General features: G+C 38.3%; 1 protein-coding gene across 3 annotated transcripts in view; it reads left to right on the forward strand.

The window, feature by feature from the left end:
- Window positions 1-22,437, forward strand: part of EIF4G3 (eukaryotic translation initiation factor 4 gamma 3) — a 366,332-nt gene that overhangs the window by 170,658 nt on the left and 173,237 nt on the right. The window contains exons 1-4 of one of the 3 annotated variants that reach the window (XM_089899604.1): window positions 1,078-2,231; window positions 14,449-14,544; window positions 15,950-16,063; window positions 19,583-19,615. In XM_089899604.1, coding sequence (XP_089755730.1) covers window positions 14,515-14,544; window positions 15,950-16,063; window positions 19,583-19,615 — 177 coding nt within the window. In that variant the 5' untranslated portion in view covers window positions 1,078-2,231; window positions 14,449-14,514. Of the gene's footprint in view, window positions 1-1,077; window positions 2,232-2,824; window positions 4,127-14,448; window positions 14,545-15,949; window positions 16,064-19,582; window positions 19,616-22,437 lie in introns of those variants that run through there. The other 2 variants (XM_089899606.1, XM_022551756.3) reach the window with 2 other exon arrangements.

A 22,437-nucleotide genomic window follows, 5' to 3' on the forward strand; every position in this document is an offset into this window, starting at 1 on the left:
TTTGCTGCATCCCATAGGTTTTGGATCGTCGTGTGTTCATTGTCATTTGTCTCTAGGTATTTTTTGATTTCCTCTTTGATTTCTTTAGTGATCTCTTGGTTATTTAGTAACGTATTGTTTAGCCTCCATGTGTTTGTGTTTTTTACCTTTTTTTCCCTGTAATTCATTTCTAATTTCGTAGTGTTGTGGTCAGAAAATATGCTTGATATGATTTCAGTTTTCTTAAATTTACTGAGGCTTGATTTGTGACCCAAGATGTGATCTATCCTGGAGAATGTTCCATGTGCACTTGAGAAGAAAGTGTAATCTGTTTTTGGATGGAATGTCCTATAAATGTCAATTAAATCTATCTGGGCTATTGTGTCATTTAAAGCTTCTGTTTATTTACTTTCATTTTAGATGATTTGTCCATTGGTGTAAGTGAGGTGTTAAAGTCCCCCAGTATTATTGTGTTTTCTGTCGATTTCCTTTTTTATAGCTGTTAGCAGTTGCCTTATGTATTGAGCTGCTCCTATGTCGGGTGCATATATATTTATTATTGTTATATTTTCTTCTTGGATTGATCCCTTGATCATTATGTAGTGTCCTTTGTCGTCTCTTGCAACATTCTTTATTTTAAAGTCTATTTTATCTGATAGGAGTATTGCTACTCCAGCTTTCTTTTGATTTCCATTTGCATGGAATATCTCTTTCCATCCCCTCACTTTCAGTCTGTATGTGTCTCTTGGTCTGAAGTGGGTCTCTTGTAGACAGCATATATATGGGTCTTGTTTTTGTATCCATTCAGCAAGCCTGTGTCTTTTGGTTGGAGCATTTAATCCATTCACTTTTAAGGTCATTATGGATATGTATATTCTTGTTACCATTTTCTTAATTGTTTTGGGTTAGTTTTTGTAGGTCCTTTTCTTCTCTTGTGTTTCCCACTTAGAGAAGTTCCTTTAGCATTTGTTGTGGAGCTGGTTTGGTGGTGCTGAATTCTCTTAGCTTTTGCTTGTCTGTAAAGCTTTTGATTTCTCCATGGAATCTGAATGAGATCCTTGCCAGGTAGAGTAATCTTGGTTGTAGTTTCTTCCCTTTCATCACTTTAAGTATATCATGCCACTCCCTTCTGGCTTGTAGAGTTTCTGTTGAGAAATCAAATGTTAACCTTATGGGAGTTCCCTTGTATGTAATTTGTCATTTTTCCCTTGCTGCTTTCGATAACTTTTTCTTTTTCTTTAATTTTTGCCAATTTGATTACTATGTGTCTTGGCATGTTTCTCCTTGGGTTTATCCTGCCTGGGACTCTCTGCGCTTCCTGGACTTGGGTGGCTATTTCCTTTCCCATGTTAGGGAAGTTTTCAACTATAATCTCTTCAAATATTTTCTCAGGTCCTTTATCTCTCTCTTCTCCTTCTGGGACCCCTATAATGCGAATGTTGTTGCATTTAATGTTGTTCCAGAGCTCTCTTAGGCTGTCTTCATTTCTTTTCATTCCTTTTTTTTTATTCCATGGCAGTGAATTCCACCATATTCTGTCTTCTAGGTCACTTATCCATTCTTCCTGCCTCAGTTGTTCTGCTACTGATTCCTTCTAGTGTAGTTTTCATTTCAGTTATTGTATTGTTCATCTCTGTCCTTTAATTCTTCTAGGTCTTTGTTAAACGTTTCTTGCATCTTCTCGATCTTTGCCTCCATTCTTTTTCTGAGGTTCTGGATCATCTTCACTATCATTATTCTGAATTCTTTTTCTGGAAGGTTGCCTATCTCCATTTTATTGAGCTGTTTTTCTGGGGTTTTTTCTTGTTCCTTCATCTGGTACATAGCCCTCTGCCTTTTCATCTTGTCTATCTTTCTGTGAATGTGGGTTTTTTCCACAGGCTGCAGGATTGTAATTCTTGCTTCTGCTGTCTATCCTCTGGTGTATGAGGCTGTCTAAGAGGCTTGTGTAAGTTTCCTGTTGGGAGGGACTGGTGTTTGGTAGAGCTGTCTGTTGCTCTGGTGGGCAGAGCTCAGTAAAACTTTAATCCGCTGACTGTTGAGGGTGGGGCTGGGTTCCCTCCCTGTTGGTTGTTTGGCCTGAGGCAACCCAACACTGGAGCTTACCTGGACTCTTTGGTGGGGCTAATGACAGACTCTGAGAGGGATCACTCCAAGGAGTACTTCCCAGAACTTCTGCTGCCAGTGTCCTTGTCCCCACGGTGAGCCACAGCCACCCCCCGCCTCTGCAGGAGACTGTCCAACACTAGCAGGTAGGTCTGGTTCAGTCTCCCCTGGGGTCACTGCTCCTTCCCCTGGGTCCTGATGCACACGCTACTTTGTGTGTGCCCTCCAAGAGTGGAGTCTCTGTTTCCCCCAGTCCTGTCGAAGTCCTGCAGTCAAATCCCACTAGGCTTCAAAGTCTGATTCTCTAGGAATTCCTCCTCCTGTTGCTGGACCCCCAGGTTGGGAAGCCTGACATGGGGCTCAGAATCTTCACTCCAGTGGGTGGACTTCTGTAGTATAAGTGTTCTCCAGTCTGTGAGTCACCCACCCAGCAGTTATGGGATTTGATTTTACCGTGATTGCGCGCCTCCTACTGTCTCATTGTGGCTTCTCCTTTGTGTTTGGATGTGGAGTATCTTTTTTGGTGAGTTCCAGTGTCTTCCTGTCGATGATTGTCCAGCAGCTAGTTGTGATTCTGGCGTTCTCACAAGAGGGAGTGAGAGGGGCTTCCCTGGTGGCGCAGTGGTTGAGAGTCCGCCTGCCGGTGCAGGGGAGATGGGTTCGCACCCCGGTCCGGGAGGATCCCACATGCCGCACAGCGGCTGTGCCCTTGAGCCATGGCCGCTGAGCCTGTGCGTCCGGAGCCTGTTCTCCACAACGGGAGAGGCTACAACAGTGAGAGGCCCTTGTACCGCCAAAAAAAAACACAAAAAAACAAAAAAGAGGGAATGAGAGCGCGTCCTTCTACTCCGCCATCTTGGTTCCTCTCTCCTGGAATAAGCACGTATTGGTTTTTTGATTGGGTCCCTTATGTTCCTTAGTCTCTGTTTACTTTTTTTTGTTTTGCGGCACGCAGGCCTCTCACTGTGGTGGCCTTTCCCGTTGCATAGCACAGGCTCCGGATGTGCAGGCTCAGCGACCATGACTCATGGGTCCAGCTGCTCCGCGGCATGTGGGATCCTCCCAGACTGGGGCCTGAACCCGTATCCCCTGCATCAGCAGGTGGACTCTCAAACACTGCGCCACCAGGGAAGCCCTGTTTACTTTATTATTATTATTTTTTTGATTTTCTTCTTGAACTTGATAATTTCAAAGGTTTTGTCCTCAAGGTCACCAGTTTGTTTTTCTGCCTCTTTGAATCTGCTGTTGAACCTTTCAAGTAAATTTTTAAAATTCAGTTACTATATTTTTCTACTCCAGAAATTGTTTTTACAATTTCTATTTCTTTGTTGATATTCTCATTTTCTTTATATATTGTTTTTCTAATTTCCTTTAGGTTTCCATGTTTTCCTGTAGTTTATTGAGCATATTCAAGACAGTTGTTTTAAAGTCTTTGTCAGGTAACTCCAAAGGCTATGTCTCTTTGAGGTCAGTTTCTAGAGATATATGGTGTTCCTTTGAATGTGCCATGTTTCCCTATTTATTTATATGCCTTGTAATCTTCTGTTGATAATTGAGCAGTTGAAAAAACAGCCATACCTTCCAGTATTTGAAAACTGGCTTCTTGCAGGGGAAGACCATCAGCCATCATTTTCTGCGCATACATCTTCCCCGGGCTTGTGTGTTTGGTTTCCCCCCAATTCTACTGTATATGTGGCTCCTTTTAAATGTTGTTATTGCTCAGTCTTACCCTGGCTTCTTCTCAAGGCCTTAAATGTTCTGTTGTGTTCTCCTGCCTGTAGTCTCTTGCCCCAGGTGCCTGCAGGTCTGAAGCCTTCCTGCAGCTCGCATGTAGTTCAGCAGGTGCCACTCCTTTCAGGGACCCAATCTTATATCCAAGCTATTTCACTCTTCCCATCATTGGTCTGAGTCAGGTGAGACAGAAACCAACCCCTCAGTCCCCAGACAAGCCAGAATGTTACAAACAAGTTCAGCCTTTTTCTTTCTGTTCTGAAGGAGGAAGTGGGAATTGGATGTCTTCCTCCAGATTGTGCCATGCCAGGTAGGGGTTGGGGCAAGGACAGGCAAAAACACCACTACATTTCCTGTTCTTTTGAATGTGGTTATGTAGAGCGCAGGAAGACAGTTTTTGAAAGATTGAAGGTTCCTGGAAGCAGTGCGGATGGAAATTATTTTAGGTTCACAGTAAACCACATTAATGTGGAAATTTGGGAGAGTGAAAACAAACTGTCGCTCAGCCATCAGGAATGGAAAGTTTTGTTTTGAGGAAAAACTTAAGGATAGGGAAACAGAGTGAATGTTTAATATTTTAATAGCAATAAGTAAAGGAAGATCCCTTTCAGCTCTAGTATTAATCTAGGTCAGTGTTCTCAAAACTTTTAGATTCAGGGCTTCTTTGTACTCTTAAAAAAAAATGTTTGGGGTTCTCAATATTTTGTCTTATATTTGTTAATATTTACTGTATTAGAAATTAAAACTGAGGAATTTAAAAATATTGTTTTAAAATAAATTTAAACCTATTTTTGTAAACCTGATAATACATTTTTTTGAAAAAATATTTTCTGAAACAAAAAAAATTGATGAGAATTGTATTATTCAGAGCTTTGCAAATCTTTTACTATCTGGCTTAATAGAAGTTAGCTGGAATCTTATATCTGCTTCTGCACTCGACCTGTTACAGTGTTATTTCAGTTGAAGTATATGAGGAAAATACAGTCTTACACAGGGATGTAACTGGGAAAGGGAGGCGTATTTTATACAGCCTCTTCAGAAAGTTGTGGTTATTCTTTGATACTATACCAAACTCAAAAAGTGGTAGTTTCTTAAATGTTAGTTGCAGTATGGAATCTGAATCCATATTAGTGAACTTTTGGTACTCTGTTACATTAAAATCTATTGGTCTGTCTTGCACTTGAATTACTTATATACTTTGTATATCATCGTGCGTGGGTCATTTGTAAAATATTGCTTGACTGAGTTATGTGGATCTTTCACGTACTGTTTTATTATACAGTATAAAAAAATCACATTCTTATCTGGAAAGTCTACATGTTGGGAATATGCCAAGCTCATGGCGATAGTTACACATTTTCTAAAAGTTGAATTTTCATTTGAAAGCTTGAATTTTATCATTGGTAACAAATACTTTCAATTTTCCTCAATACAATAAGTTCACTTTGTTCATTTTCAATAAAATGTCTGCCGTGTATCAAGGTCTGCATAAGCATAGTTTGTCTCTTATTTATTCTTTCAAGTAAAATGGTGTTACATGGAGAAAGCACCTAGTTCAGCTTGTAACTTAAACGGTCTTATAAATGCTTTTTCTTGATATAACCTGCTAACCCCAATATACTGCAGAAGTGTTTCAGTTGTTTTCTCTCATTTGGTCACACAGTATATTAAAAAGACATGTTCTAAAGCTTCCTTACTTCGTGATGTCATTTTTATGACATCTCTATATGATCAAATTACAGAGATGGAGAATAGGTTAGTGGTTCCTAAAGGTTAGGTGAAGGTAGAAAAGAGGAAGGAAAGAAGGTGCCTATGGCTTTTATAGGGTAGTGCAAAGGATCTCCGTGAAGAACCTTTTCTGTATTGTGACTGTAGCAGTGGTGACAGGAACCTATAAATGTGATAAAATTGCCCAGAACTAAATATACACGAAAATGTGTGTGCACGTAGAACTGGAGAAATCTGAATAAGGTTGCTGGATCATACCAATGTCATTTTTCAAGGTTTGGTATTGTACTATACTTACATAAGATTTTACCATTAAGGAAAACTAGATGAAGAGCATATAGAAACTCTTTGTATTATGTTTTAAACTCCACGTGACTCTATAATTATCTCAGAATAAAAATTAATGATTTTTACTGTCACATAAATGACATACTTAAGTACTCGCTCTTTTTTTTGTGTGTGTGAGCACATGGTGAGAGTGTAGGAGTGAGGAATACAAGGACTGCCACTGGTTTGATTTTTACTAAGGCACCAGTAGTTTTACCCTTCTTGTTTTTCTGTCTTTAGTGCAAATGTCAACACAACAACATCTTGGCATTAATATTGTGAGACTGTTTTCTCTCCCAGGCCTTCTCATCACTAGGGCCCTGCAGTCCACATTCTGAGAATCAGTGCCATAAAGTTTTAGTTAGCTGAGGAAAACAAGTACATTTGGCGCTCTGTATCTGCGGGTTCTGAACCTGCGCATATGGAGGGCTTGCTGTACTAAAACTGTTTTATATGAGACTTGAGCATCTGTGGGTTTTGGTATCCATGAGGGTCTTGGAATCAAGCCCTGGAGGGGATAGCAAGGGACAATTGTAATATGCTTAAGACTGCATGTCCAGTTCAGTGATATGTCTCTGCTTCTCTCTCCAGCGTTTTATCGTGGACTCTTGCTTATAGTATGTTACTGTACTTCTGTAAAATTAGAGTTACATTTGTAAAGATATAAAAGGTAGACATGAGAAGAGTAAAATTTTGGAATTAACAGCTTTCTGCATCTGTGCTGTATAGTATGGTAGCAACTAGCCATATCTGGTTATTTAAATTTAAATTCTAAGTGATTAAAATGTGTATAAATAAAATTTAAATTGAGCCAGTGGTTGTACAGTTTCAGTTTTGCAAGATGAAAAAGTTCATTACAGAAATTTTTATTTACACTGGTTGTGTAGCTCTCAGGAAGACAACTGTAAGAGTTTGAAGGTGCTTCGAAGCATTGTGGATGCCAGTATGGTCAAAGTGCTGGTCTAGACTTTAAGGTATTATCTTTACTTCTCTGGCCAGATTTAGATGTCAAACATTTATTTGATAGAAGAGTTTCTCACTATTTATATCCTCTAATAGCTAGTTAATAAGAATGAAGGAACACATTTACGCATATATATGTATATACACATATAGTTATAAAGAAAAATATTAAAATTGAGAACTTTTATAAATTTATGGTAATAGTCTATTTAAAAAAAATATTTGGTGTATCCATAGGTACTGTTTTTATTTAGATTTTAAAAGTAGGGCTTCCCCGGTGGCGCAGTGGTTAAGAATCCGCCTGCCAATGCAGGGGACAGGGGTTCGAGCCCTGGTCCGGGAAGATCCCACATGCCGCGGACCAGCTAAGCCCGTGCGCCACAACTACTTAACCTGCGCTCTAGAGCCCACGAGCGACAACTACTGAAGCCCGCACGCCTAGAGCCCGTCCGTGCTCCGCAGCAAGAGAAGCCACCGCAATGAGAAGCCCGCGCACTTCAACAAAGAGTAGCCCCTGCTCGCTTCAACTAGAGAAAGCCTGCACGCAGCAACAAAGACCCAACACAGCCAAAAATAAATAAATAAAATTAATTTATTAAAAAAAAAAAGTAATTCCCAGCTCTAAGATGACAGAAATAGATTTGCCTCTGGTACCTTTAAAGTGTCATGTTTTACATTCCAACATTTTTAATCAATCTGGAATTTTTTGGTATCATGAGTTGAGCATATATATCCTCCTTCCCCCTAGATGATTATCTAGTCATCCCAACACAATTTATTAAGTAATTTTGGTATTTCTCTAGTGACTTGAGATACTACCAACATTTTATACATATATGTGCTTATTTCAGCATTCTCTCTCAATACCATTCTTTCCATGTCATTAAATGCTCCTCTGTATCTTTTTTTAATGAGTACAAAGGATTATACTGTATGATTGAGTAAATATACGTACATCTGTTATCTGTCTCTTCATTGATTAAATTGTGGATTTCTGGAAGCTTAAAACACCAGTAAACATGTATTATTGGCCTCATTTAGGCACATAGCCCACAGCATAGTGTCTTTGTGTTACATTTCCATAAATATTGTTGATTTACTTTCCATTGTGATTTATGAGACGATATTTCAGTTGTTTTCCAGAAATATTTAAAACTTCGCAAAATACAGACCTACTGGATTTTCTGGTTTGCTTTACTATTTTCTATCACATGAAGGGAAGGGAAGCTATCACAGAGTTTATCTTCAATGAGTTTTTATTATAAAAGTAATCAATTCTTATGAAAAAGGAAAAATACATATAGGCATACCACGGCAATATTGTGGATTTGGTTCCAGAACACTACAATAAAGCGAATATTGCAGTGATGCAATTCATACAAATTTTTTGGTTTCCCAGTGCATATAAAAGTTATGTTAACACTATACTATAGTGCATAAAGTGTGCAATAGCATTATGTCTAAGAAAATCAGTGTACGTACCTTAATTAAAAAACACAGTGGACCCTTGAACAACTTGGGAGATTGGTTCCAGGGCCCACCACACATACCAAAATCCATGGATGTTTAAGTCCCATAGCTGGCACTTTGTATCCCTGGTTCCACGTCTGCAGATTCAACCAACCACAGATTGTGTAGTACTGTAGTGTTTATTTATTTCTCCTAGTTTTACTGAGGTGTAATTGACAAACAGTGCTGTATCAGTAGGGTGTACAGCATAATGATTTGTTGTACATACATCATGAAGCACTGTAGTATTTATTGAAAAACATACGCATGTAACTGGACCCACACAGATCAAACCCCTGTTTTTTGAGGGTCAACTGTACTTTATTGTGAAAAATGCTAACCATCATCTGAGCCTTCAGCAAGTCATAATCTCTTTGCTGCTGGAGGGTCTCGCCTCGATGTTGACGCTGCTGACTGACCAGGGTGGTGGCTGCTGAAGGCTGGGGTGCCCGTGGCAATGTCTTAAAATAAAATAATATTGAAGTCTGCCGCATCAACTGACTCTTCCTTTCATGAACGACTTCCCTGTAGCAAGCGAGGCTGTTTGATAGCATTTTACCCACAGTAGAACGTCTTTCAAAACTGAAGTCAGGGCTTCCCTGGTGGCACCGTGGATAAGAATCTGCCTGCCAGTGCAGGGGACACGGGCTCAATCCCTGGTCCGGGAAGATCCCACATGCCGCGGAGCAACTAAGCCCGTGCGCCACAAATACTGAGCCTGCGCTCTAGGGTCTGCGAGCCACAACTACTGAGCCCACGTGCCACAACTACGGAGCCTGCCCTCTAGAGTCTGTGTGCCACAACTACTGAGCCTGTGCTCTACAGTCTGCGAGCCACAACTACTGAAGCCTGCATGCCTAGAGCCCGTGCTCCACAACAAGAGAAGCCACTACAATGAGACACCCGTGCACCGCAATGAAGAGTAGCCCCTGCTCACTACAGCTAGAGAAAGCCCACGTGCAGCAGTGAAGACCCGACACAGCCAAAAATAAATAAATAAAATAAGAATTAAAAAAACAAAACCCAAAAAACTGAAGTCAGTCCCCTCAAAACCTGCCACTGCTTTATCAGCTAAATTTATGTAATATTCCGAATCCTCTGTTGTCATTTCAGTAGTCTTCACCAGGATTAGAGTCCATCTCAAGAAACCCTTTCTTTGCTCATCCGTAAGAAGCAACTCCTCATCTGTCACAGAGTTTTATTATGAGATTGCAGCAATTCAGTCACATCTTCAGGCTCCACTTCTAATTCTAGTTCTCTTACTGTTTCTACCACATCTACAGTGACTCCTCCATTGAAGTCTGGAACCCCGCGGGGGGTTGGAATCAACTTCTTCCAAACTCCTGTTACTGTTGACATGTTGAGCTCTTCTCATGAATCACGAGTGTTCTTCATGACATCCAGAATGGTGAATCCTTTCCAGAAGGTTTTCAATTTACTTTGCCCAGATCCATCAGAGGAACCACTATCTGTGGCAGCTAAATAGTCTGACGAAACGTATTCATTAAATAATAAGACCTGAAAGTTGAAATTACTCCTTGATTCATGGGCTGCAGAATGGATGTTGTGAGAGCAGGCAGGAAAGCATCATTAATCTCGTACATCTCCTTCGGAGCCCTTGGGTGACCAGGTGCACTGTCAACGAGCTGTAATATTTTGAAAGGCATCATTTTTTCTGAGCAGTAGGTCTCAACAGTGGGCTTAAAATATTCAGTAAACCATGCTGTCAACAGATGTGTTGTCATCCAGGCTTTGTTGTTCCACGTATAGAACGCAGGCAGACTAGATTTAGCAGAATTCTTAAGGGCCCTAGGATTTTCGGAATGATAAATGAGCACGGACTTCAGCTAAAAGTCACCAGATGCATTAGCCCCTAACAAGAGAGTCAGCCAGTCTTTTGAAGCTTTGAAGCCAGACGTTGACTTCTCCTCTCTAGCTGTGAAAGTCCTAGATGGCATCTTCTTAAATGGAAGGCTGTTTCATCTACACTGAAAATCTGTAGTTTAGTGTAGCCACCTTCATTCCTTACCTTAGTTAGATATTATGGGTAACTTGCTGCAGCTTCAACATCAGCACTTGTGGCTTCACCTTGGATTTGTATGTTATGGAGACATACAAATACAAGCCTCTTTCCTAAAACCTCATGAACCAACCACCTCTGCTAGCGTTAAACTTTTCCTCCTGCAAATTCTTCACTTCTCTCAGCCTTCAGAACCAAAGAGAGTTAGGACCTTGCTCTAGGTTAGGTTTTGGCTTAAAGGAATGTTGTTGCCGGTTTGATCTTCTAACCAGACCACTAAAGTTTTCTCCATATCAGCAATAAGGCTGTTTTGTTTTCTTATCATTCGTGTGTCCGCTGAAATAGCAGTTTTAATTTCGTTCAAGAAGTAACTTTTCCTTTGCATACATAACTTGGCTAACTGGCGCAAGAGGCCTATCTTTCTGCCCATCTCAGCTTTCGACATGCTTTCCTCACTAAGCTTAATCATTTCTAGTTTTTGATTTAAAGTGAGAGACATGGGACTCTTCTTTCACTTGAACACTTGGAGGCCAACTCAGGGTTATTAATTGGCCTAATTTCAATACTGTTGTGTCTCAGGGAATAGGGAGGGCCGAGGAGAGTGAGAGAGATGGGGAACAGCTTGTCAGTGGAGCAGTCAGAATACACACAACATTTATGGATTAAGTTCGCTGACTTATATGGGTGCAGTTCATGGTGCCCCAAAACAATTATAATAGTAACCTTAAAGATCACTGATCACAGGTCACCATAGCAAATATAATAATAATAATGAAAACGTTTAAAATATTGCGAGAATTACCAAAATGTGACACTGAGACATGAAGTGAGCAAGTGTTACTGGGAAAATAGAGTTGATAATCATGCTTATACAGCACAGGGAACTATATTCAATACCTTGTAATAACCTTATAATGGAAAAGAATCTGAACAAGAATATATGTAGATACATATAACTGAATCCATTTGCTGTACACCTGAAACTAATACAACATTGTAAATCAACTATACTTAAAAAAACAGACATGCTTGATGCAGGGTTCCTGCAAACCTTCAATTTGTAAAAATCAAAGTATCTGTGAAGTACAGTAACGCGCAGCACAGTAAAATGAGGTGTGCCCTTAATACAGAGTGTATAAAATAAAACCTGCAAGTTGTATCCTATATCCCCTTTCAATTCTATTTCTGCGAAGTAGCAATTTTAAGTTTGCTATATGTCTTCCCAAGACATCTTTGAGTATACTATTAGCATATATCAAAAAACACTACACAAATAGGATTTTTATTCTTACTAATTCTATGATTTGCTTATGTCACTTAATATTGTAGATACCTTTCCATGACAGTGTAGGTAGATTTACCTCATTCTTTCTTAGCTCAGAGATTACACTACATTCTCTCTTTGACTGAATATAGCTTACTTTAACCTCTCTCTTATAAATGGAGACATTTATAAGACATTTATAAGCATTCTTTATTTTTTGCTTCTTTATTTTTTGCTATTATGAATTTATCTTTAGGGTCAATTTCTTGAAATGGAATTGTGGAATAAAAGGATAAGCTTATTTAAAATTTAAAATTTGCTAAGTGTCACCTGATAGCTCTTTGAAAGGCTATGGCTACATAATTTTTAAATCAGATTTATGTGTGCCTGAACACATGTGCACAATATTGAATTTAGTCTTTACGGCAGTATTTATTTAAGGGGAAGTGAGTGTTTTAAGAAATAACCTTTCATCTCCTTGTCATATGTGAAGTGCTTAGAATGGTTTCTGAAACATATTAAGAGCTATCTAAATGCTATAATTATTTTTGTTTGCTTAATTCCCTTCTATTTTGAAAATTGAAAATCTTATTAATTTTTTCACACATCCTTATTTTGAAAACCGTCAGCATCTGGACCTAAGTTGCTGTTAGTGTGTTCTGTGTTGTAATGGGATTCACCCTCAGATTTCTATCTTTAATTGTCACAATCACTGTTTTTTAAATAGTTATTATGGACTTAAAGGTTATGTATGCAGTACAAAGTGTGTTTTGATTGGCTTGTCTTCCGTCACTGGCATTCCGTTAACAGAGAGTCAATTACCACCATTTGCTAGTTTTTGTTGTTACCTGCAGTTAATAAAAAAAGTCAGTGACTTAAGAGAGTTCATTGAAACTTGAAAGTAATGATGAAAATGAGAATATGTCTCAACTTGTAAATTTGTACAGTGAACTGGATTGCCATTTAAATATAAAGCATTCATGTATATAGTCTTGGAGAAGTAAATCTTTGTGATAACTTTGAAAGTATTTGAAAAGGAAAGTATGAACAAAATCTATTATGACTATCAAAATGACTATCCCTGCTTCTCTATACATTTGATGTTATGAAACATGTTCATAGAATGTTCCCATTCAGGCTTTTGCAGTGTTTTTCAACAAAGTGTAATAGTATATTGAAGAAGTTACTCGAGAATAATTTAATCAATAAACTTGGTTAATCATGTCATTAAATGCAGAGAAGAGAGGAAAAGCATAGAGGCATCTTTCACGGTTGTACTCCCTGCCTCAACAACAGGTACAAGTCAAAATCATTCCTTGAAATTTCTAAAACCATTCACAAAGAATGGACAGATTCTCCGCAAGAAAGCTGTGCCAGGTATTGGCAAAATTTCTTTATCAATGCACCTATTAACATATTGCAAAATGGGAGACTTCCCTGGTGGCACAGTGGCTAAGAATCAGCCTGCCAATGCAGGGGATTCAATCCCTGATCCGGAAAGATTCCCTCATGCTGCAGAGCAGCTAAGCCCGTGCGCCACAACTACTGAGCCTGTGCTCTAGAGCCCACACACCACAACTACTGAAGCCCACGTGCCCTAGGGCCAGCGTGCCACAACTACTGAGCCCACGTGCTGCAACTACTGAAGCCCATGCGCCTAGAGCCTGTGCTCTGCAACAAGAGAAGCCACCGCAATGAGAAGCCCGCGCACTGCAGTGAAGAGTAGCCTCCTCTCGCCGCAACTACACAAAGCCCGCGCGCAGTAAGGAAGACCCAAGGCAGCCAAAAATTAAAAAATAAAATAAAAAATAAAAAGGACCCGAGTCCATTAACAACAACAACAAAAATATACATATATATTGCTAATGCCACAATGGCATACGTTGTGAGAGAGGAATCACATCCATGTGTGGCAGTCATCAGATGTTATGCTTTGCATTCAGGTGAAACTGCTTGTGTACAGAGTATGCATCAGCTCTTTTCATACATACAATTTAAATATGAAAAGTACTTGATTATTTTTTGTTTGTTTAAAAGAGTAATTCCAAGCTAAAGGAAAATAAATTCTTTGTTTTATTAATATTCATTTTGAGAGCAATGATAGAGTTTCAGTATTGATAGAGCACCAGCTATGTGTGGACAGTAAGGGTGGTATTACTGAATGAAAGAACTTGAGCCTGAATGTTAATTCACATACTTCTTTTGCAGTTAGTTGTGTGTTTACTTATATGGCTCTAGTGTTGAAGATATTGGTGAAAAGATTGAATAAGATCAAATATGGCCAGCATGCATGTTTTCAGCGTCTTCTGTGAAAAAAATTGGCTGCTGTTCCTTTCTGTAATACACTAGTTATGAGAGGGCTAAGTTCTTATGTAACTTTTTGAAGTGCAGAAAGAGATTTCTCTGTGTTTTCATAAGGGGTACATCTCAGTTCTGTGTGTATTATCTTGACAGCCAGAAGTTTATGCTTCAGTATAAAGTACAGTATTCCCCCCTTATCTGCAATTTCACTTTCCGAGGTTTCAGTTAACGGCAGTCAACCACAGTCTGAAAATACTACATGGAAACTTCCAGAAATAAATTATTCATAAGTTTTAAATTGCTCACCGTTCTGAGTAGTGTGATGAAATTGCTTCTCATCAGGAGATTTAAGAAAACTTCTAAAAAAGCTGCACTGATTCTGAATTGCTGGATATTGTGATAAAAGTAGAGCTGTAAACAACATTAATAAACACTTTCCTAAACTTTTAAACGCTTTGAATTTGAGTTACTATGCCATATTTACTCACGTTATGATATTGTTCTTGCCATTCTTTGACAGACCCCTTATCCCTCTGGACAGAATGCAGGTCCAACCACGTTGGTATACCCTCAAGCTCCTCAGACAATGAATTCACAACCTCAGACCCGTTCTCCGGTAAGTAAGCAGAAACTTGTTCTAGATAATATTCTCCACCTAAGTTTGTGTTTGTAGTAGCTTAGGTTCTTTTGGCTAATATTTTTACTCGATTTTGGAAAATTTTTACCAAAATAATTTTTAAAATTATTATTACTATTATTATTGGATAGCATTGCATTTTCAGACCTTTCCTATAGGAATAATTTGAATTTATTAAGAACAAGAAGAAATGGAGCTTTTAATCTTCTTTTACTTTTCTGTGTCATTCAAGTTCTGGTTGCATTCAAGTTCACTTCATCTCAGCTCTTAATTTGTTATTTGTACTGTTCAAAATTCAGGAGAAGTGTAAAGCATGATTTTGAAAGTAAATTAAATTTCATTAATTGGACTCTGAAATTCCAGTGTTTTGGGAAGTAAGACTTCTGAATCGTTGTTACTAGATCAGTTCTAACTATTTGACTGTGTGGACATATGCATGACTTACACCAATAGTGTATTTATTTCTTCAGACGGTAAATAAATTGTCATACAAGTGTAAATGTTATCATCCTCTTTGCTCATCTTTTACATGGATTGCAATAAGTATTGCAGAGACTGAGAATTTACTCAAGGTTCATCCTTCTGTTTCACAAAAGTGTACAGTGGCTTCAGCTGTCCATTCCTTAGAATGTTGTTTCCTGCCCTGCATGATTAGTTTTTGCTAGAAGGTGCTTCTGTAACATCTCACATTGTCTCTCACACCCCTACTTGTATCTCAGCTCTGTGTTTTCCTCAGAATACAGGGATCTTCTTTTGGTTCTCCACCTTTGCTTTTTCGCCTGTAGTACAGGAATATTTCATTGCATTAGCTCCTGTTCATTTGGTTTTATGCATGAATTTAGGAATATTGAAATATGTGATAGAATTGCTCAAAGAACTAGGAGATCACAGACTTCACCAAAATGTAATCTCTTTCTTATCCTCCTCCTACCTTCCTTTTCCCTATTACCCTCTTTTCCAATACCTGTTCTTAGATCCTGGTTCTTCCCAGGGGGTGGAACCATTCTAAGGAGGTGGGACTTTGGTCCTAGTTGGCCGTTTGCTTGTCTGGATTTTTTTGTTTGTTTTTTGGGTTTTTTTGCCGAAATGGTCAACAAGATGTCTGATGCAAGTTTTGTTCTGAGAGTGGTTTGGGAATGTGGACACTTGACTACTTGGAATGGGCCTGAGAGCTCACCAGATTAATTTAGATAGGCCCCAGTTCTAATCATTAAACATGGAACGTTGTGGTAAGCTCTTATTGCAAAGGATTCTATGGCCCTTTTTACCCCTTTACCCCTTTTATAATTTTGGGGGAAAAATAAAAGAAAATTAAATTTACATGGTTAGAACTGGCGCAAAACCTGACTGAAGAGCTGCATCTCTAAACCAGTTTTTTTGACAGCCCAGCAGAACAGTGCCAATACATTGCACAGACAACTGGAAGAGGAGGAAGGTTTTGGAACAGACTCCCGTTTACAGGTCCTTGGCTGGAAGAGGCTGGATAAAATACTGCATTGTAAGCAATATAACAAACTGTACTTCTTGCAGGCAGTGGTGCCTCTGGCACTCATTATTTTTGACCACATCCATTTATTGGCTGATGAACACAAATGCACTGATTGCTTCCTCTCTGAAAGTCTAACCTAGCATGGCAGTTTTTGCCAGGCATAGTGGGGAAAAGAATAACAAATTGGGTGGGTCTTCTCTATTGGGAATTAGACAGGAGTAATTTGGGGTTTAGATTCTTCTTTATTTTAAACTTGAAGAGGGATATCCCTTTCAGATGAATTTGATTTTAAAAGATAAATTTCAAGGCTTCTTTTTCCCTCTTTCCATTTTATAATTGAATATCAAGGGGAAAACTGTCTATAGTTGTCAGCCATTTTTCTGTGGTCATAAACTCTTCAGACACTATCCTCTATGCAATTTTTACCATCTGCTCTGCTAGTGACCATTACCACCCCCATTACTAAAAACCACACACATAACATTCCATTACATACCCCAAAACAAGTGCAAGACTAGCAGACCCCACACTACTCTTGCTTGTTGTTTTGGGTCCAGTTTTCTTTGCTTCATTTGTGTTGGTGCTGGGAGGGTGAAGTTGGGTTTGGAATTTGGCAGGATTGCATTTCTTCTGACATCCCAAGTTGCCATAGTCTAGTCTCATCCATCCCACAGCTATCCCAACTGGTGAGGAGAGGTAAGCTGTTGCACTAAGGAAGGGACTCTTCCCATGGCTTTGTAGAGCAGCTAAAGCTTACTCCGTTCTATTTCTGCATTAATGGGCCATTGGCAATTGCACAGTTTAGGCTTCTCTGTTCTTTCCTGGACAGCTGCCTTTGCAATCCAACTGGCTTCAAGTGGCCCCCCTCCCTCCTTGAGGTGATCTTTGTGCCTGTATTTCTACTTGATACTTAGTATCTTAGTTAAATTTATATTGTTGAAAGTCTTGTTTAAAAGTAAAAAAAATAGTGATAAGCTACCTATATGTTCCATTTTCTGGTTGTATTGGAACCCTTTAAACTGTAATTTTTTTTTAAATAGCTTCCAAAATAGTGAAACTATTGAATGCTTAATCGGGAGAGGGGGACAGTTTGGCTTTTGCAGTAACCTGTAACCATTGGTTATTTTTATATTCTGTGGTGCTAAGTGCCAAAGTTATATCAATATATGTTGGCCATGCTCAGTTACCAACTGTGCACAGAAGAGTGAGTGGGTGGGTGGGTGAGTGGGTGGCATTAACGTTGGATCCAAGTTCACAGAAGATTGCTTTCCTTAATATCTACAGTCCTCACCATCTTAAAGACCCCTCTTTAAAAAGAAAAGAAAAAGAAAAAAGAAACAAAAGTTTCTATTTTTAATATGAGCCAGCAGCGACTACAGTTTGTTCTGTTGCTTACAGTTACCCATAGGATTAAGACTATTGTCATTACAAATGAAAAACTCAATAGCCAATGGTGACTAGTGCAAAATAGACTAGGGTACTTTCCCACTAACTTTTTTTTTTTAATATATGTGTAATTTTATAAGGTACTCCTCTTGCTCATAGAAAATTCTCTTTTGACTGGAACATTCCAAATATATAAAGTTTCAACTTTTATTTTAGAGCCTTAGAAATGGGGCCTTTCTGTGGAACAGTGATAAGACAGGTACTACCGTACTAAGGTTAATTTTTTAACGTGGCCCTTCTCCCATTTCCTTCAAAAGTGTCATGAAGAAACATCTCACTTCTACCCGCCCCCCCACTTTAATACCACCTGGGTGGTATTAACCTATTCTTGAAGCTTGATGTCCATAGTAGAGGTTTGATCTGTGTTCTTTTCATAGTTGGAAAACTGAAAATGTAAGACATCAGTTTCTTTGAAGAGAAAATGTTCTGCAAGAACAGTAGCTGCCATTATCATCATTCTGAAAAACTATTTTACAATGGTTGTTAGCAGATATAATGGCTAGCTAACACACTTTAATCGTACAGGTCATGGAGAGCTCATTAAGTTGTATTGAATAACTTCAAAATATGTTAAGGTACTTTTCATTACTTAAATAATAGGTATACATTTTAGCTTCTAAGGTAAATTCTTGATAGAGCTGTCTTCAGTCATCTCCTACATTGTGGCTTGTGACCCACTGCAATTTCTTGAAAATTTTTTATATTAAGTAATGGCAGTGGAGGAAATAATTCCAAATCTCTTGCATATGCTATTGTGGGTAACTTAAATTCTGAGTATGAGGGTTTGTTTCTTAGTTCATCTTCAGTCTGGATAACCCATTATAATGAGCTAACGGAAGGAAGGCTCAAACAACTGAAGGAAAATATGTATTTTAGCTTATTAAATGTTTTAAGTAAAATCCTTGTAAGGTTTGCATTCAAAACTGCTCACTAAATATTTTCTGTTAACTGTTAAAGAGGGTGGTTAACATTTCAGTAGTTAATGTGTAGGTAGCCAGTACATGACTCTACGGGCCCGAATAATTCCTCTGTTCTTTTTAGTAAAATCACTTTGGAAGCCCCGTTTTGCTCTGATGAAGAATTATTTGATCTTAGAGATTTTGTATTTAAAATTTGATGGGTGAAAAAGCTTTTTCTTCCATTCTAAGTTAGTGAAAGTAAGAGTTGGAATATGTATTACCTGCTTTCAAGTACTCTATGATTTACCTAAGAAGTTAGGTTTTCTTTGGCTTTTATTCTCAATATCAGATAGCAGTAGGTACATGTATACAGTCTTGTGCTGTTGTTTATAAATAGTAATTGAGAGATTTGACTTCTTTTACTCTTTTTTTCTTCTTGAGCTTATAATAGTACCGCTTTGATTACTAATGTTACAGAATGATGTTCTTTACTACTGTTCGCTTTCATATGCCTGGTATTAAACATTACTAGTTAATTGAATTTAAATATATATAATTATTTTACATATATTTATATATCATAAATATATATATATTTATATATGCTTATATATTTAGAATAGATAAATTTTAATCTTTAACTCCAAGAAACAAAGGAAGATACTGAAATTTCCATTTCATGTGTGAGATATCCATTTAACTTAAGTAAATTTGAAATCCATCCTATTACATTCTTTATTTTCTGCTGGACATTATAATTACCTCCTGGCTATTTCTTGTAATGTAAAAGCATTTCTCATTCCCTCTAGTTATATCACTTGCATAAGCATAGTTGACTTTTCATATGTTTGTCTTAATATAACCACTTAGTGTTTCAAACTTTCTTTTGCTTTATTTTAGGGTTTAAAAAAATTCCTATCAGAGAAGCACCTTTATGTGCCTAACAGCTTAGCTGTTTCTCTCCCAGCTGATAAATGGCAAACTATTTCTGGTAGAGGTGTTAACCTCTTGACTCTCAGTACCTGTCTGTCACTGTCCTGCAGCAAAGCTTTGACTGTTTGTGTTTTTTTTTTCTTGTGGGTTTTATTTCTTTTGGCATAATGTGTGACATTTTGGTTTTTGTTGTGGTGTTTCTGACTCTTTGTGCCTTTCCTTTTGTGTTTGTTTTCCCTCCTTTTCTCAGTTTGCAGCGGGGCCTCGACCTGCCCATCATCAGGTACTGTACCCTTGCCCCTTCACTATTACCCTTAACTAATAGGTGGGGGCTTTAGTAGTTTCTGACTCTTAGAATGCTGCCATTCCATGGACCCACTCAAACCAGTCTTTTCCGGAGTAGCTTCGGTCTGAGGTAATGCACTTCTTTTTGTATTTCACAGCATTTTGTTATTAACAAACCAATTTCCTTCTGTTTATTACACAGTTTAAAAATAATAGAGTTTTTTTACTTTCCAAAAAATAATTGCTCTGAATTTAGAGGACCTTGAAAATGTTTAGATATATTAAGCCATTACAGATTTTGTGGATACCTGTATTAAGTTTAAATTTAACTGAATGGAATAGGCAACATTCTAAGGGTTTTCTGTTAACATCCTGATGTAACTTGTATTGATGTGTATAAAATAGCATTAGTATTTCTAAAACCACTTAATCTCAGTTACTAACTTAGACCTAATAACAGATTCATTAACAATAATATACATTCATTTGCTGCATAGAATTATCTTTATTCTTAGGATATATAGAAAATAGATACCTTATTTAGTTTTAATATTTTTAGCCTATTTGTTCTTTTAAATGAAGTAATTGTATAAATTAAAATTTCAAAAATGTATATGCAGACACTAGTTTATTTAGCAGAAATATACTAGAAGGGATGGTTTGGGAGAAAGAAAAAGACTTGCAGAGTTTTTTCCCCAAAGTGTTCTGAAACATTTTCTCATTCTGTAGTAGAAAGAGCCTACTAAATTCTAAATCTGATAGATCTGGGTTTATATTACCAGTCTGCTGTGTAACCTACCAGCTGAGTTAAGCAGTTCTTTTTCTGAGCCTCAGTTTCCTCATATGTAAAATGGGGTAAATACCCTTTACATCACAGATAATATACGTAAGTCAGCTACCATAAAATAAGCAGCCAGGAAGGGTTGGCTATTTTTAATATCGTCATGCAACTTGGTATGGTTTGATAAAATGAGAGGAATATTACCAGCGTTTACCTGTGGTATCGTATTTAGAATTCTTATCACTGAGTAAATGGTTATTGTTTAATTGAAGCCTTTCATTATGTAGCAGTGATTTAATACAAAGCTCTACTTCTCAAAATACAAGTCTTTCCAATTTGGACGATGTAAAAGCCAAGCAGATTCTGAGGTGTTAAAGACATTTTGCAGGAGAACTCAGAGGTGGTTGTATGAAGTAGATGGCAATTCTTTGGATTTGATAAAGAAAACTCAGGGGTATCTTTTACTTCATAGAGATAGCATAGTTAAAATACTTTAAGAGCTTGGACTTTGATGTCAGCTAGACCTAGATTTAACGCTTCCTTATTAACTGGATGTTCTTGGGCAATCTACTTACTGCTCTCAGCCTCAGTTTCCTCATCTGTAAAATGGGGACAGTATCAATACCCTCTCAGGACTAATGTGAAGAGTAAATGAGATAATACAAATAAAATGATTAGCAGAGTGACATATACTACGAATCTAGGGGATAAGATTACTAATAATTAAAAAAATAGATAATCTCTGAGGTAAAAAGATTGATTATACATTTTTTTGGTAACAGATCTAGTCAAGGGCCATAAAAAAGGCAGGGTTAGCATTTCAGTCAGGGGTAAAGCCAGTTACTCCTGACAGAAAGTTGGAAGATCTCTGTTCAAGAAGCAGAGTAAAAAGAAACTAGTCATTCAGTAAAAAGGTTTCTGAGCTCTTTCATATAAGGCTGTTTCTATTACTTGGGTTCAGTTGCAGTGGTCCTCAGATAGGGAAGTTGTGTTTAAGCCTTTATATATTGTCATCTTTGGGAAAATCTGTTTGTTTGTTTTTTTAAGAATACCAGGTGTGCCTTTTTAAAAAAAATTTATTTATTTAAATTTATTTATTTTTGGCTGTGTTGGGTCTTCGTTGATGTGCGAGTACTTTCTCTAGTTGCGGCAAGCGGGGGCCACTCTTCATCGCGGTGCGCAGGCCTCTCACTATCGCGGCCTCTCTTGTTGCGGAGCACAGGCTCCAGACACGCAGGCTCAATAGTTGTGGCTCACAGGCCTAGTTGCTCTGCGGCATGTGGGATCCTCCCAGACCAGGGCTCGAACCCGTGTCCCCTGCATTGGCAGGCAGATTCTCAACCACTGTGCCACCAGGGAAGCCCGGGAAAATCTATTTTTTAAAACTTTCTTCTGAGCCTAAAGGTCTGTGATACATTTTGTCTTTATTTAATTCCAACAACCAAGGGAAACTGTAAGAAATCTTCCTGAGAAAAGGTTAATTTCTATGCTGAAATAATTTTTCATGTGTAATATGTCTCAAAGAAAAGTATTGGCAGATTATCCTTCATTTATTTGTAGGATGATGCTTGTGAAATTACAGCATGTTTCAACCATTAAAAAAGTAGAACTATATATGTATATAAATTTATTATTTATCGATTAGCAAGAAACCCACACTAGTTTTTTTGGGTTTTTTTTTTGCGGTACGCCGGCCTCTCACTGTTGTGGCCTCTCCCGTTGCGGAGCACAGGCTCCGGTCGCGCAGGCTCAGCGGCCATGGCTCACGGGCCCAGCTGTTCCGCGGCATGTGGGATCTTCCTGGACCGGGGCACGAACCCGTGTCCCCTACATCGGCAGGCGGACTCTCAACCACTGCGCCACCAGGGAAGCCCCCCACACTAGTTCTTGAAGATGGGTTCTTGAGATGCAGCATAAATCCAGAGCATTGCTTTTGGATACAAAAACTTCGGGTAGCTGGCCGCTTTTACTCTGGTATTCTTCCTTCCTAAATACAATTAAAATTCTTTTCCTTATACCTCACAGGATTAAGTGAGTAA

Source organism: Delphinapterus leucas, chromosome 1 (assembly GCF_059928025.1).
Source record: "Delphinapterus leucas isolate spDelLeu-1000000601 "Yukka" chromosome 1, BTC_Dleu_Yukka2, whole genome shotgun sequence".
NCBI lineage: Eukaryota > Metazoa > Chordata > Mammalia > Artiodactyla > Monodontidae > Delphinapterus > Delphinapterus leucas.